The 16917-nt window shown below is 38.8% G+C and overlaps 2 protein-coding genes across 2 annotated transcripts; one reads left to right on the forward strand and one right to left on the reverse strand.

The window, feature by feature from the left end:
* Positions 1 to 3104: 3104 nt before the first annotated feature.
* On the reverse strand, positions 3105 to 7432 carry LOC126817401 (uncharacterized). The gene is made up of 5 exons (XM_050544374.1): positions 6915 to 7432; positions 5995 to 6230; positions 4202 to 4304; positions 3450 to 3676; positions 3105 to 3238 (listed from the first exon to the last, which is right to left on the reverse strand). Exons 1-5 carry the CDS (start codon positions 7168 to 7170, stop codon positions 3212 to 3214), a joined length of 849 nt encoding a protein of 282 aa, XP_050400331.1. The 5' UTR covers positions 7171 to 7432; the 3' UTR covers positions 3105 to 3211.
* Positions 7433 to 8308: 876 nt separating this feature from the next.
* On the forward strand, positions 8309 to 16183 carry LOC126817363 (putative amine oxidase [copper-containing]). Its single transcript, XM_050544295.2, has 3 exons — positions 8309 to 8680; positions 11383 to 13480; positions 13799 to 16183. The coding sequence occupies exons 1-3, from the start codon at positions 8646 to 8648 to the stop codon at positions 14120 to 14122; spliced, it is 2457 nt and encodes an 818-aa protein (XP_050400252.1). The 5' UTR covers positions 8309 to 8645; the 3' UTR covers positions 14123 to 16183.
* The last annotated feature ends 734 nt before the right edge of the window (positions 16184 to 16917 follow it).

The raw sequence follows: 16917 nt of genomic DNA on the forward strand, positions 1-16917 counted from the left end.
TGGAACTCATGTTATTAATCTTTCAAACAATTGTTATTCGGTTTCATTTCTGGGATTTTGATTATTTTAATTAATGTTTTTTCACCCGACAGTCAGGCCCCTACGAGGATTATTGACCAAACACAGCTAAGCCACATATATTTAGCATGAAATATAACAAACAAGATGATATATTACCTATTTTCACTATACTCTTATCAGAGTTATACATAAGCGCTTCAGTTAGGAGGTCATTTCTATTGTTTACAGTCATTTCTTTTGATATTTTCTTAAATGGACGTAGGAAAGACCAAAATCGTTCAATTCCCTCTCCGTCACATAAACCAGTAAATTCCACATAGCGTTGTCCAAAATTCAGCTGAAAATAATACAATAGATAGAAATGAAATGAAATGAAATGGAGTTTAACGTCCTACTGTTCTGCTCCTAACCTGGGCTAATGAAGACGGGCATACGCCATACAGTGTGCTATGTGGGAAATTTTGCCCGGACAGCGGCACTACGGCCTACTCTTATATCGAATTCCAACTGCCAAGGGATCTTTTACGTGCACGCCAATGTGTACACGGGACCTCGGTTTTTCGTCCCATCCGAACGACTAGACAGCTTTCCTTGTCAGCCCCTCCGTCCTGCATCACTGACAAGGGAGAACCACGCCGGAAAATCTGGATGAACTTTCTTGGCCAATGCAGGGATCGAACACCTGACCTCCAGGCTAGCGAGCTAGCGTCTTACCCACTTAGCCACGTGATCCCCACAATAGATAGAAGCAAGAACATAAACATTGCACACAACCAATGCTATATAATACAACCTATATCATATATCCTTAAAATATGTAATTACTAGTTACTGATTGCATCAAAAATTAATACAGAAGACTTCCTTACATACATCTACAACTGCTCTTACCTCAAAGCTACCCATTTGGTGTTCTCCATATCAGAGTACAAACAAGGAAGATCGAGATCTCAATATCAACCTTCATTATAGAAGATTCGAAGGTACATAGTTAAAATAAGTTACCTGACAAGACATTATATGAGCAAACCTGTGGAATACAGGAACAGCTAAATTGCATTTTGCCAATAAATCAGGGTTGCGTTTCTAAAAAGAGAGTAAAAAAGCTTTTACATATAAACATCAAGAAAATTATCAATATTGCATGAGACTATGGATTACTACATGTTTTACTGACTTTCAGTCGAGTTGAGTCATACAGGGAATAAAGTTCAGGATCTGAGTTTCTCATTGACCCTAGCCACATGCTCTAAACAATAGACTTCTTAATCCATTATGTAGCCTTGAACCTCACAAACGTTTCAAGTTGACTTCGAAGGAATAACCCTAAATAAATATCATAAAATCACTGTATTTCAGTCAAGAACTTAATCTAGTCTGCTTGATTATTGCAACAAATGTAAAATTTCATGAAAATACCATCAAATATGAAGCCAGAGAACAGGCTATATCATAGGTTACTGTTAACTTTTCAGATCTGTCTTTCAGAAATTGCTCAGTTAGAAATGCTGAATATACTAGACTGAAAATAGAAACCACAATAGCTGTTGCATTTCCTAAAGTCAATTTGTGAATGAAAAATATTAAGGTACTGTCAGCATGCTACATGAGTTATGAGATGAGGGACCTAATTAACCATGTGTATCCTTGCAACAACTATCCATGTAAAGAGTGTTGTTGTTCATTATTGCTATACTCGATTTTTAGCAATTCGATGACGTCACAGTGAACAACCGGAAATGCTCCATAGAAAACTATGCAATTACGTGAAACAATCCCTTTAAACAAACGTAATGTCACGGAGAAGTATTGAATACATGATTTCAGACACTATAACTTTAATTATATATTATGTGTATTATTATTCAGAAAATATCTCATTAGGCCAGACTGTACCGGTACCTTAAAAAAGAACTCAATTGAAGTACCTGACTACTCACCTTTCTCCTTTGGTCATATTCAAAAATAGAAGTGGAATGTCATGTTTGCAGATCGATCCGAATACACCAGTGATGTCAAGTTTAGAATTTTTCACTTTTGATCTCAACACATTGCCTGCCTGGAAATTTGAACAATCCTAGAAAACAAAATTAACAGAAATGCAACAAGAATTATTGCTCACTTGATGACACCAGACATCCTCTTGTGACAGACACTTGATTATTTTTTTTCTCTTTCGGTTTGTGGGCAATCTGGGTCTACCCTCATTTCTATTTTAACTACAAATGTGTGATAAATAACATATTCCACAAGACTAATTGACCAGAATCTCTTTACATGCCAGTTCTTACATGAGAACCTTACATGAGATGTTATATAATTCTAAATATGTTTAGTAGATAATGTGACTAAACATTTTCACCCCCAAAACATGTTCTTCTATATGTTTTGTCTCTCAAGGTAGCTAATGAAACATAATCAAATTCAACTTACAATACTCTTCGGATCCATAGCATAATCTTCCACAAAGTCTAGAAACTTTCTTTGTGTTTTGAAGTATGGGCCTTTGTGTCTTGCTTCAAGACCAGTACTGACACCCGAAGATATTTTGTGCACGAGGCCAAAATTAGCATCATAAGAGACTAGAGATGGAGTCTGAAAAACATGGAATCAGTTCTATTTGTAACTGTATTTCTTGTAAATGTAGTTACATAGACACACACATGTTTTTCAACCTTTTCTCTCTCAAAAGGATTTGAATCTTTTGCAGACATATATTTCATGTGATTCTCAGTCTTTTCGGTCCGTTTTGAGATGGTTATTGGAGTTTTTGAAGCTGTTTTTCCTCAAAAGTACAAATCTACCTCTTTTGACACCCAATTCTGTTGATATGAGGTATCAAAGGTCAATCAGTATGATTAGTCATGTGTTAGGAATATAGTTTGCTTCTTTTACAATTTTGCATCTGTCCAAGAATAAACATTATGATGCCATGTGTAATAGAGCCTTCTGTAATGAATTCAGTGACTAATAATAATAACGTACTGTTTACATTATGTTACCAAGACAAAGTTGATTATTGTCTGATTAATTGCAATATTTGGTACTTACATCCTGACAAACGGGACATTCTTTCCCCATTGTATTGTTGCTAATACCATGTTTGGTGATCAGACAACTACGGTGATACATATATTCAATAAGACAATCACCAACCAAGGCACGATAGATATCTTTTTTCTGAAATATATTAGAAAGACTCACAAACATTCGACAGCTGAAAGCAACAAAATATGAACGAGAGCTCAATTCAAACATAATCACAATTATATGAGCACAAACAACATAACGAAAGATCTAGTACCTCCAACTACAAGCTTTTCAAATATTGTAGAGTTTGCTAATAACAGATTCTGAATGTTTTCCTGGATAAATACAAATGTACTACAATTACAATGTGTAAGTAAAACACCAGTTGAAATACTTACAATGGGCAATTGACGAATCTTAAAATCTATTTGATTTTTGACAGCCTCAAAAAAACTTTTAGTGCTTGTCTGGCACTCCAGCTGCATGACGGACAGTAATTCCATAAATTTCAAGTCAAAGGCTATTTTGGGGGATGACGGTGTTGCTGGCCACAGACCAAACCGAAGTAGCCTCCCAGCTGGTTCTTCGGAAAGACATAGCTTGACAGAAATTTTCCTCAGAATACCTGCAAAAAGAAAACAAACTAAACTACTGGACTTTCAGTAAACAACATAAAAACCTTATGATGCAACTGGAAGAACAAATCTACTGGTGATGCAACTGAATAAACAATTTTACTGGTGATGCAACTGAATAAACAAATTTACTCTCCTGATCAAGAAAGGGACATGAGGACATGTATGTGGTAGTAGTGCTACTGATTAATCATGCTCTGAAAAAAAAATGAAAATTTTAGGTCTGAACGAAAAGATCGACAGATTATATGAGAGTATAATGAATAAGCAGGTAAGTGAGCGAGTCTATGTTTTTTGTACCAACTTTCATGCACAATAGTGAAACTCATTGTCTATGTAAACATTACATTATTTTCCATTTATCTTCAAACATTTTATACCATTCGAAAATATTATATATTGGCTTCTAGCACCGCTGACGAGGGTTTCATAGTTTATCTGGTGCAAATTCTTGCTATTCATTTTCATCTCGGTTGACAAAACATAAGCTAAGATATTAGCATTAATGAAGTTACCTTTGATATCAAATGCTAGAATATTATGTGCATAGCAATGGTCACACTCATGGTCTATCCTGTGTAGCGTGGTCTCTACATGATATGGAAGAAAAACTTTACCCTGAAAAATATAGAAGAAGAGTTGTTGTAATAATAAACGAGCCGTCGCCTCGCAACATCTGCCAACATGGCAGCAAATTTAACGGTATATTACACCAATTCTTCAGTGTGTGGCTTTTTCTTGAATGGAAATTTTAAAAAAAATATTTTTGTCTAATCAAAACCAAATTCAAAAGAAACTGACATCCCTTCAATTGAAACAATAAAATTTTAATCAAAAACCTTCTCGTTTAACTAGATTACAACAATAAAGGGGTGTGGCTAAGGCGTGGCACCTCCTGACACCTCCCCTAACAGTCTAATCAGAACCAAATTTGAAAGGAACTGACCTCCTATCTATTATAACAATCCTACCAAGGTTTGAAAATTTATGTCTATTAGTTTACCAAGTAGAGTGTTTACAAAGTAATTGAGGACAGAATGACTGATCGCATAATGAAAACCGTAGGATATCTCGACTCTCAGTCTATGTACGAATAAGACTGCTAATAATTGTCCCCCGCCTTTCGAAGAAAGCAGGGGACTATTAAAATGGGTTCGTCCGTCTGTCTGTCCGTCTGTCCGTCTGTCTGTCCCGTCTGTCTGTCCGTCACACTTTTTGGGACACAATAACTCTCTTCCTAATTGAGCTAGAATGTTCAAACTTGGTGTATGTGTTTATTAGGTCAATGCCTTGATGGAGTTCGAAGATGAGCATTTTCCGCTAAGGGTAAGCAGAGATAAGCAATTTGATTGGTTGATGCTTTGGGACACGATAACTCTCTTCCTAATTGGGCTAGAATGTTCAAACTTGGTGTATGTGTTGATTAGGTCAATGCCTTGATGGAGTTCGAAGATGAGCATTTTCCGCTTAGGGTAAGCAGAGATAAGCAATTTGATTGGTTGATGCATTGGGACACGATAACTTTTAATTGAGCTAGAATGTTCAAACTTGGTGTATGTGTTTATTAGGTCAATGCCTTGATGGAGTTCGAAAATGAGCATTTTCCGCTTAGGGTAAGCAGAAATAAGCAATTTGATTGGTTGATACTTTGGGGCACGATAACTCTCTTCCTAATTGAGCTAGAATGTTCAAACTTGGCGTATGTGTTGATTAGGTCAATGCCTTGATGGAGTTCGAAGATGAGCATTTTCCGCTTAGGGTAAGCAGAGATAAGCAATTTGATTGGTTGATGCTTTGGGACACGATAACTTTAGTTCTAATTAAGTGAGATTGATGAAACTTGGTGTATAGTTTCATTACAGTAATACCTTGACTAAGTTTGATAATGAGCATTTTCTGCTCAGGGTAAGCAGAGCGATACGCAATTTGATTTTTATATGTGTCCTCTAATTATTTTCCTATTTCGGCGGGGGACATCAGCCTCACTGTTGGCTTGTTATATATAATATATGAGTAAATAAAATGCGACAACCCATCTTTACTGAGACATCTTGAGCATATTGACAGCTGATTGATCAATATCTGACAAAATTATACTATTAGTTAATCAGCTTCCTATGGGGATGTATTCCTCAGATATCTTAGGTTATGATTTCTAGAAATATGCCCCAGGTATAGAAGGTATCGGGTAGAATCAGCCAGCCATTATTGATTAGGAATTCAACAGGTTTTAACATTTAAATGATTACCGGTAGCCTACATGCATTCCTATGCACAACATGAGCACATTTAAATTGTTCGAACTTACGTTCCATATCTCCAAGTCATGAAATACCACATTCTGATGACCAGACCTAGCACACTGCTGGCAAAAATAGGAGGCTGGTCCACAAGTGTTGCATTTCAGAATATAGTCGTCCTGATCCCCACACAATCCACATGTTGTTGACATAGGGCTCAACTCTTCCAATCGGACTGATAACAATCTATCACGAATTGAACACCAGGTTTCCAGTAGTTTAAACTTCTTTTGTTGATAAGAAGCTGTTGAGAAAACAAGTGGAATATATTGAAATATTTTACAATAGTACCAATACAACTAAATCGGAAATTTATCATAAATTCCAGTCCATCGATTGGTTAGAGTAACCTCACAAATTACTCTAACCAATCAATTGACATGAATTTATTCATTGCATACTATGACCTAATCTTGTTCACTTCCGCTCCAGGTTCTATTCTGAGGAGAAAATGTTTCCTCTTCACACCATTATATTAGGGCCTATTGGTAATTTGTTTTTTACCAGAATCCGGTGCCTGTGACGCCCTAGATCTAGTATAGTAGACAGTAGACTGAGTAGTACCAGTACTAGCCTGGTAGTAGGCCTATTTAGCCTTATTCTTAGCAGGGTCGTAGCTAGGAAACTTTGCCTGGGTGGGCAAACACTAAGTGGGGCGCCAATTGCCCTTCTCAGCTTCTGGGGGCGCCAATCGCCCTCCTGAAGGTACCATAGTAAACTATTCATCGAAACGACACCCCCCAGGAGCCGCCCGGGAGACATACCTTCTGTCAGTTCTGACAGAGTCAGAGACGAGAGTCGAGACGGCGAGAGCCCACCCGACTAGGCCTACCAATTTCTTCATCCGAGGGGCGCCGATTTTTTTTTCTGGGGAGGCCTTTTCAGGGTTGGCCGATTTGTCAGATCGAATCATCCATGACATACTCACGATATTTTTCTCTATTAACTGGCAGTGGGGTTGCATGCGGTTGTGGTGCAGCCTGCCCGTGCCCGTGCTGTGTCGAACTTGATGAACTCGAAATGCCAATAGTCGACGTCTCCGGTACATCGATACCTCCACTGTTGTTGTTCGCATTCCTGTACACGATCATGCTAATTAATGCTATCGATTTTTTGGAGTTCCTATACGAAATTCTGGTTACTTTTGGTGGTTGTCTTGTTAGTCTTTTTCTTCGATTCGCCATTATTATAATAAATATTTATAAAAGGCGGGAATATAGACTCGTTTTTCCTGACCTACAGATCAGCAACAGGCACATCTACGTCGGTGATGTTCTAGGCTATAATATTAATAATTATTATAATCTCCTCATTTTACAACAGTGGGAATTAGGCTTGCCTGAGCAACCTGTTTTCAATTTTGCCCTTGGCACGGATCGTGCGAATGTTTCGATCATTACTGCAGAAGGAATAAAACTAAAACCAAAGATCAGAGGAAACCTGTCTGATCAGATATGGGGGACTGAAAATTCCGCTCACCTACAGTTACTCCGGTATTTTTGTTCAGTCTATGAGCTGAGATTGAACCCACATATGTTGTTTCTAATTTTCACTGGTGTTCATTTTCCGAAAATACGTCAGAAATTGACACATTATTTACACTTTATTCACGAAAACGACCAGATCTGGTGGTGCCATGCGAATTTGAGATGTGTTAAATAGGGTTTAAACCACCGACAGTAAGCCCAGGTCGCTCCATGTCATCTTTGAAAATGCCTAAGCAACCAACGGCACCTCTCAAAACGCGCACACACCTCGATTCCCACAATGCTTTACTGTAAAGGCTATTAAAATAGTAGATTTACTCTTGGCAGCAGAGAGGCTGGTTATGCAAGATTACTGCCACTTCGCGCATGTGTGAGTATACATTCTTGTCAATGATTGGTCAATAAATTAACGTTGAAGGCATGAGTGTTGGAGTTAGCCGCTTGAACAGGGCTGTATTATAATACCTGATAATATACACTCTAATGAAGAGGCCTAACTTTACTAACTTAACTTCTGATAAAGCGGCTAACTTCAGTTGTATCGGGTGCACCAGGAGAAAACCCACGAAGTTCGACAGGAATCGAAACCACGCCAGTTGACTCAATGACAGACCTTATGATGCACCCCCCCCCCCCACACACACACACCAGAGACGATACTGGACGATCACAACGCTATTAAAATACGTAGCAGAAGAGAGTATGCGTCACACGTCGACTGTGGGGAGTAATCCCGTGTGCTGTTCATATCTTACCAGTCACGCATATCACGCACAGGGCTAAACTATACGTTGTCCCTTGCCAGGCACGTCGTTCTGGACCACTGACAAGGGGGAACCACGTCGGAAATCCCGATGAACTTTCTTCGGTCGTTTTCTTGGGAAAATGCATGCTCTCCATCTTTTAATTATGCACAATTCTCACTTGATTCTTCCCATCGTCTCATTGGATCACGGGCGATGGGATGGCGTCGAAGGATAATATTCCCAATTTCAAGGAGTAATTCTAGTAGGCTCAATCTGGATTATCAAGTCTCTAAATATCATTCAAATTTAATATAGTCTTGATTCGAGGGATATCATGTATGTAATTCAAGAATCACATTATCATTGAACAATAACTGCCATCCTAGAGTTAGAGAAGAACCCGGATTATAGCAATATAGAACCGCCATGACACGAGAAACAAACAAAGATACACAATATTCGTAAGTATTTTTATAGATAAAATACCTTTGTTAAATATGACAACAGAGAAATGTGTAAACAATTTGAATGTCAACTAAATGGTGAACGAATTATAAAATATCCTTGAAATATTAGCTAGATCGTGGGATTGGATAAGCGGTGGCTTAATGGGTAAGGCACTAGCGCGCTGATCTATCCATGTTTTAATCCTCGCTTATACATATATTATACAAGAGGTAAATCTACCCATGTTGAATGTCAACAACCAAATAGTGAACGAATTATAAAACGTCCTTGAAATATTCGCTACAGAGTTAAAGGTACATTATGCTAGAGCTCAATCTGTCTATTGCAGGTCTGTTTTATTTCATTTCATTTTGCGGATCAAGCAAACTGTATATTCAATTTTTACCATCTAATTTGATATTGATACCTTTACAAAAATCTTATCTTTATTGTGTTCGCAACCTTTTTTGGAAATGTAATATATCTCTGGAAGTAAAAGTTCTAGAATGCTGAGAGTGGCTGCATCTATAAATTGTTTAACGTCCTACTGTTCGGCTCACACTGGGCTAATACGCCATGCACTGTGATATGGGGGAAATTTTTCCCGGGTAGCGACACTATGGCCTACTCTTATATCGAATTCCAACTGCCGATGGATCTTTTCCGTGCACGCCAATGTATGCACGGGACCTCTGTTCTCCATCACTGACAAGGGGAAACAACGCCGGAAAATCCCTATGAACTTTCTCGACAAGTAAGGGATCGAACACGTAACCTCCAGGTTAGTGAATCAGTGTCTTACCCACTTACTTAGCCACCGTGACTCCGACCTTCAATATGACATTATTTAAATTACAATATATCCTTATTACACTTGTAAAGTATCATAGCTTATACGAACTAGGTCATTGCAATATTGCACGCCTTGTGCACACATCATAGTTTATAGAAACTGTATATACCCATATTAAATTAACTGAGGGTTTAACAATAGTATTATCAGTGGGTGGTCCAGGTAAATGTCTTTTTATTGCAAGAAAATTATGGATAAACATGATGGCCACTGAAATGAAACGAAATGGGGCTTAACGTTGAGCAAGCGCACTAAATACAAAATATGCAAATGCAGGGATCGAACATCCGACCTCCTAGATAACAAATCTTACCTCTCAATCCTCCGTGTTTCGAGATAAGAGATGATGCCATTAACTCCAATGTAGCAGATGCGGGAGCGATTCGCACCCATCATTCTTTAAATAAAATTGACAATATTTTTAATCAAAACAACGATTTATTATTGTTATTTATAATATTTCTGCCACATCCAACTACAATTAAGCATATAATCCTACATGAAACGGGTACAAATCGTCAGTTTTAAAACCGAGGCGTTAAGCCGTTACTAAGACCGCCATCTTTTTAAACGATACGCTGTCATCATGAAGGCGGAGATAAAGATAAGGCTTTTATAACAGCCAATCAAAAGGGCAATCTAAAGCATTTTAACTATGAATGTCAGACAAAAGCAACGCTTCATTAATTTAAACGCGAATATTTGGAGTTAGGCGACAATTTTGCCACTACATTGGCCTCTGTAAGTTTAATTAATCATAATAGCATAAACTCATCTTATTTTAAAGATGTAACATGCATTAATAAAGAAATTGAGTTTGCCACTTGGAACTAAAGGCATCCAATCGTAGCTAAAAACAAACACATCAGTATATCTCAACGTTTTTAGCTACGTTCTCGTAGCTACCGACCTCCAGGCGAGCGATCCAGCGTCTTACCCACTTTTTTTTTCTTTTTTTTTTATTAAGGTGAACGCCAATGCTCCCGCCAAAAGGCAACACCTAGTAAATCACGTTTTTCTTATTTTGAGAAAACAAAGGAAAACGTAATGAATGAATATTTAACCCCTGCTTATGCATTGATTTGATTATTGAGTTACTAGGTTTTTCTGTGGCATACTGGGCAAATGAAGGAAGTTGCTAGGTTGTGTCATGGGTGTAACTGCTTACAAAATCAAAAGATTGGAATATCTAGTACAACAACAGGATGCACATACCCTAGTAACTACAAATTTGGTCCTAACTCAATTTTGATAAAAAAAAAAAAAAAAGAGAATTACTAGGTTTTGACTTTTGACGGGAGAATATACGATGCCCCTGTTCTTTTATATGCTAGCCAATGTGAACACGGACCCTCGGTCGTTTTGTCCTCGTAAGGCCCTCTATCCCGAACCACTTGCAAGTGGACACCGCGCTGGAAAATCCGGACGAACTTTCTCTGCAAACATCTGCCAGTGGTGCAGGAAAGGGGTTTCTAGTCGTTCGGATGGTTCGAAAAACCGAGGTTTCGTGTATACATTTGCGTGCATGTAAACGATCACTTGGCAGTTGGAATTCGATATAAGAGTGGTCCATGGGGCCGTTGGCGGGGCAGAATTTCCCTCATAGCACACTGAAATGCGTAAGCCTGTCTTCATTATCCCAGTCGAAGCAGAACAGTCGGACGTTAAACCCCATTTCATTTCATTTTCATTTCTTACTAACTGAGCCACCGCTACTACCAGGCCACTCATGTAATAAAGTCGATTAGTGTGGTGTATTATCTTTCTTATTATTGTTAAATGTGTTGACGGTCTAAATCATGACCTGTGACGCCAACTGACAGACAACAACCATTCAGGGTGTTTTTATATATTTAATTTCAGATCAGAACTGCAGAAAGGTGGGGTTGCGGGCAGAAAATGGATGTTCTTGAGTTTATTGCTTGGTGCTATAGCAGTGGGTCTTTTGATCGCCCTGGTCGTTGTTATTAGAAACCAAGATAAACGTTCACCACCACAAGACCCTCCTCCTTCTATAGGCGGCCAGGTAGAAAACCAGATTGACGCATCCGAATCGCCAAATCCCGGCGTGTTCCATGATTTAACAACAACAGAATTATTATCTTTACAAGAATATCTTTATTCAGACAATGCCTCGGATTTAAATCTGGTGAGACCAGATAAGGTATCTTTGGGTGCCAGCTACGTCTTTATTGTCGATCTACTTCCGCTCAATAAAACTGAAGTTCTCCGACATTTAGATGACAACGGACCAACCCCAGCAAGACGAGCCAGGGTGGTTGTGTTCAGGGGCGATAAGACACCGCCTGTAGTTGAGGAATATATTGTCCAACCTATACCAAACCCAACCAGACACGAATTATTCGAGCTTCGAACCAGACCTAATCCAATCCCTTTTGCATACAGACCCGTTGGTCTGGTAGAATTTATAGAAATCGCCAGCGCTCTAGCGACTAGTTTACAAGAAGACATTGGTGACATCCTAAAAGAGAGCTATGATGCAGGGGTCATTGACTGTGGTTATAAATGTTTAACATTTTACTCCCACCCAATGTCGTCTGCAATCGTTGGAGCTGATACTCGGAAGATGTGGTTTGAAGTTAATCATAATGTACCTTACTTCGGTCTACATCCAACTGGTTTTATGTTCTTGGCACAAGTTGATGGCGCAGATAAATCTAAGTTTGCAATTGAAAAGGTTATATATGGTGGAGAATCGTTTAATTCCGTACAAGAATTCAAGACAGCTTACACGAACGGCACAGTAACAAAAACCAAATTGAAGTTTCCAAAAGTTGACAAAAATCTATTTTCAACGCTAAATTACAGAGGCGATGCCAAACCGTCTAAAAGGGCACCCCAACTGGTTGAGCCGGATGGAAAACGTTACACTTTGAACCACAGACAGGTAAAATACATGGACTGGCAATTTGACTTCAGAATGTCTGCGTTAACAGGACCCCAGCTCTACAATATCATGTATGGGAAAGATAGGATAGCATACGAAGTGGGATTACAGGAAATAGCTGTCTTTTATTCTGGTGCTAACCCGGCAGCTCGATTTACTGATTACGTAGACAGTGGTGAACTTTTAGGAATTCATGCCAAGAGTTTGGTACCAGGGGGAGACTGTCCAGAAACTGCTACATTCATCCCAGCAACCTTTTTAGGTGAGCACACAGAAGGACCCGAAACTAACTCAAGAGCTTTTTGCTTGTTTGAACAAAACACGGGAGTACCATTAAGGCGCCATTTGTCTTATGCTGTATGGGAAGGTGGTTTCTATGGCGGGGTAATGGACAATGTGCTGATATTGAGGACAATCCTCACAGTGGCAAACTACGATTACATATTTGATTTTATCTTCCATCAGAACGGTGCCATGGAAGTGAGAGCATTGTCCACTGGTTACATTTATACCACTTTCTACAACCAAGCTGAGGATAAATATGGTTTTCGCTTAAATGACAACATTCTGGCCAATCTGCATCATCACATGTTCCATTTTAAAGTGGATTTGGATGTACTAGGAACTTCCAATAGATACGAGACGCTGGATATAGAGACTGAAGATTTGGATATTTCTGGAGAGACTGGTAATCCTGGAGATAAATATAACCAAATATTCTACACCAAAAATCTTAAAAATACAGAAACAGAAGCTGCTTACAAATTCAATTTCGATACACCTAAATATCACATCATTCATAATAATGCGGTGAACACAAGCTTTGGGGTTCCGAGAGCCTATCGAATTCAAATGAACGGAATGTCAAAACAAACTCTAAAAGAGAACAGTGGAAACGAAGCAACAGTATCCTGGTCACGGTACCAAATGGCAGTTACAAAATATAAACATGATGAGTTTAGCAGTAGTTCACCATATAAAATGTTTGATGGCAGATCACCTGTTGTAAACTTTCAACAGTATATCGATGATAATGATAATATTGTGGACCAGGTGAGTTGAAGGTTAAAGGGAGAGTGAGAGAGAGAGAGAGAGAGAGAGAGAGGTGTAGGTTACAGGTGGAGAGTGGAAGAGAGGATGGGGGGGGGGTACATGTAACAATAATAATATAGGGTTCGAACTAATTATAGAGATATGGCCCTTGATTGGTGATAAACGTACATTAACATTTCTCCAGGCGATATTTGAGGTTTTACCAAAAGTAATTCCAGAGTTATTGCCCTTGGGTGATGTGAATGTAATTAATCCTATTATATGGCCGCCATCTTGAATGTAGATAATTTAATATGTATATATTGTGCTTGTTTTCAGGATTTGGTACTATGGTTAGCTATGGGAGTTCATCATATTCCACATACAGAAGATCTTCCTATAACACCTACACCCGGTGCTCATCTAAGTTTTGCTTTATTGCCTTATAATTACTTTAAGGAAGATCCTTCCATGACGTCACATGATTCAATAACTATAGTCCATAAAGATCCAACCAATCCTCAAAATGGCGTCATATTTAGGAGATACCATAATGCAACAGGAAGACCAACAAATGTAAATTTGCCTTCAGATAATTTATCTGACTATGAAGATAACCCAGATCTTGTTTTACAGAGTAGAAAAAAAATTTCTTTTTTTTAAAACATTTTTATTCGCTAACCTTGAATTTGTCGTGTGTTGTTTAAACCGCTGCCTGTCCGCCCGTCGTCCACGATTGCAAATGGTTGCCCGAGAGGCTAAAGTGGCCATACTGATGATTTCAAATGATTAATACTTAATATCAAATTATGGCTGTTGACATTCTTACACGTTTTTGTAGGCCTAAGTTTCAGTGTGGACGTATTATGCCGTCACCCTATCCGTCGGTCCGTCCATCAACAGTTGGCTAGTGGACACCATAGAGTATACAGTTTTTAACAGATTTCTTTATAATTTAGTGTGAAGCATCGTGATCATGAGAAGACGAACCCTATCGATTTTCAGCCGCCCGTCAGTCGTTCTGAAGTTTCCGCAAACCCTGTGAACGATTTAACGGCTATAGTTTTCGACAGATATGGTCTGAAGCCTTGTGGTCACGAGGGGACGGAACTCTGTCGATATTTAGGGTTCTACGACTTTCCGCCCGGAGTTATCCCCCTTGAGCCTTGTGGTCACGAGGGGACGGAACTCTATCGATATTCAGGGTTCTACGACTTTCCGCCCCGGAGTTATCCCCCTTTATCCCCCTTGGGCCTTGCGGTCACGGGGGGACGGAACTCTATGGATATTCAGGGTTCTACGACTTTCCGCCCCGGAGTTATCCCCTTTTCCGAATTCTTGGAAGCGCGATAGAGGCTACATTTTTTTAACGAATATTTTTTTTCAAATTTGGTTGTAACCACTGGGGCCATGAGAGAATGAACCCTTTTCGGAGACCCCCCCCCCCCCCCACCTCAGTTTGCTGATATCATTGTGAATCCGATAGAGGCTACATGTTTTAACGAAAGATGTTCACATTAAATTGTTAGAATTGGGTCATGTGAGAATGAACCCTATCGATTTTCAGCTTCCACACCACCACCCCGCCCCCGTTACCGTAAACCTTGTGAATTCGATATAAGCTACAGTTTTTAAGAGATTTTTTTTAAAATTTGGTTTCAAGAGAGGATGAACCCTGTCTACTGTCTAAAATCTTGTGGAATGTGGTGCCATTTTTCTAAGTCAAATATCTTGTGGCACTCTTGTGGTGATCAAACACCACAGAATAAAATCTGGTAGAATATGCTTTCCCCCACATCTTAAAATGTTCCAGTAAAATAAATAGAAAATATTTCATAAATTTTTCATGGACCAACTTTTCCAAACGCTCCCAAACCTTGCCATGTCTAATCTTAGACAATCTATTGGCCTATATTTAAATGAATTGACACATTAATTTTACAAACGCCCCTAAACCTTGCCATGTCTACTTTATTGTGGCTTCGAATCTTCAATAAATTATTATTTGGACATTTATTTACATGACAAGCCTATAAACCAACTATCTAAGACAATCTGTTGGCCGATATTTAAGTGGATTAAACATTAATTTAAAAATGGTGAATCAAGGATAAGTCTCGATGGTCAAGTAATTCCGGTACGATAATAAACAACCGACATGTTTGTTACATCTTGTCAAATCTCATAAATATTCATTTTATTTCATTATCTATTTTGTTAAAGTTACAATTTCATATTTTTAAGTTATATTTTTAAAATGTATTAAAATAAAGCCCTAAAATAGATGGTATTTATAAACAGTCATACCTTGTAAAAGAATAATCCTATTAATCCTATAATTCACTATTGCCAGTTGAGAAATTTTCAACTTCAAATTCAAACGTTTGAAGATAGTTATTCCATGGTTGGGAATAGGAAAACAAGGGAGGTAATTGTGTTATTATTTCCGGTGTAAAGATAACCTATGATCGTATAATAGTGAGTTGACAACCTATTGAGCAAAAGACATAGAAATAATTATGTTTGACATTCTTAGAAAGTATGAAACTTTAACTATTATAGCAATAACAACTCGCTCTTTAACTAAATCTTACGAAAATGGATCTAAAAACAAACATTAATGTAATATGGATGTATATAAAGTGATTTAAATCTAATTTTTAAAGAGAATTATTGTAATTTATAATCAGTTATGTACAGTGAAATAAACGGTTGTCCATTCTACACGTTTTTATATATTATTAAGTCTCTTTTGTGAATCGGCCATTACTAATTTCTTCCTGGGGGTACAGTCTACTCGACACAAACTAGATCATTTCGGGACTAACATAGGGTTCAATTTTATTTCAATAATTCGCTTGCGCGTAAGCTTCTTTAACAGTTGGGGGAAACCGGAGGACCCGGAGAAAACCCACGAGGCTGATAAGGCGACCCTACTCCTTGTCACGTACAACCGGGGAATCAAATGAAATGAAATGAAATGGGGTTTAACGTCCTACTGTTCTGCTCCTAAACTGGGCTAATGAAGACGGGCGGGCATACGCCATACAGTGTGCTATGAGGGAAATTTTGCCAGGGCAGCTGCGGTACGGCCTACTCTTATATCGAATTCCAAATGCCAAGGGATCTTTACGTGCACGCCGATGTGTACACGGGACCTCGGTTTTTCGTCCCATCCGAACGATTAGACAGCTGTCCTTGTCAGGCCCTCCGTCCTGCATCACTGACAAGGGGGAACCACGAGGAAAATCTGGATGAACTTTCTCGGCCAACGCGGGGATCGATCACCCGACCTCCTGGCTAGCGAGCCAGCGTCTTACCCACTTAGCCCGGGGAATCAAAACCACCCCAATTGACTCAATGATAGATCTTATGATACAACGCGCACGCGCTAACAATTCGGCCATCCAACCCCCCAGATAACAGAAGACTATTTTTTAAAACACACGTGGTTTTTG

This window comes from Patella vulgata, chromosome 4 (genome assembly GCF_932274485.2).
Source record: "Patella vulgata chromosome 4, xgPatVulg1.2, whole genome shotgun sequence".
Classification (NCBI taxonomy): domain Eukaryota; kingdom Metazoa; phylum Mollusca; class Gastropoda; family Patellidae; genus Patella; species Patella vulgata.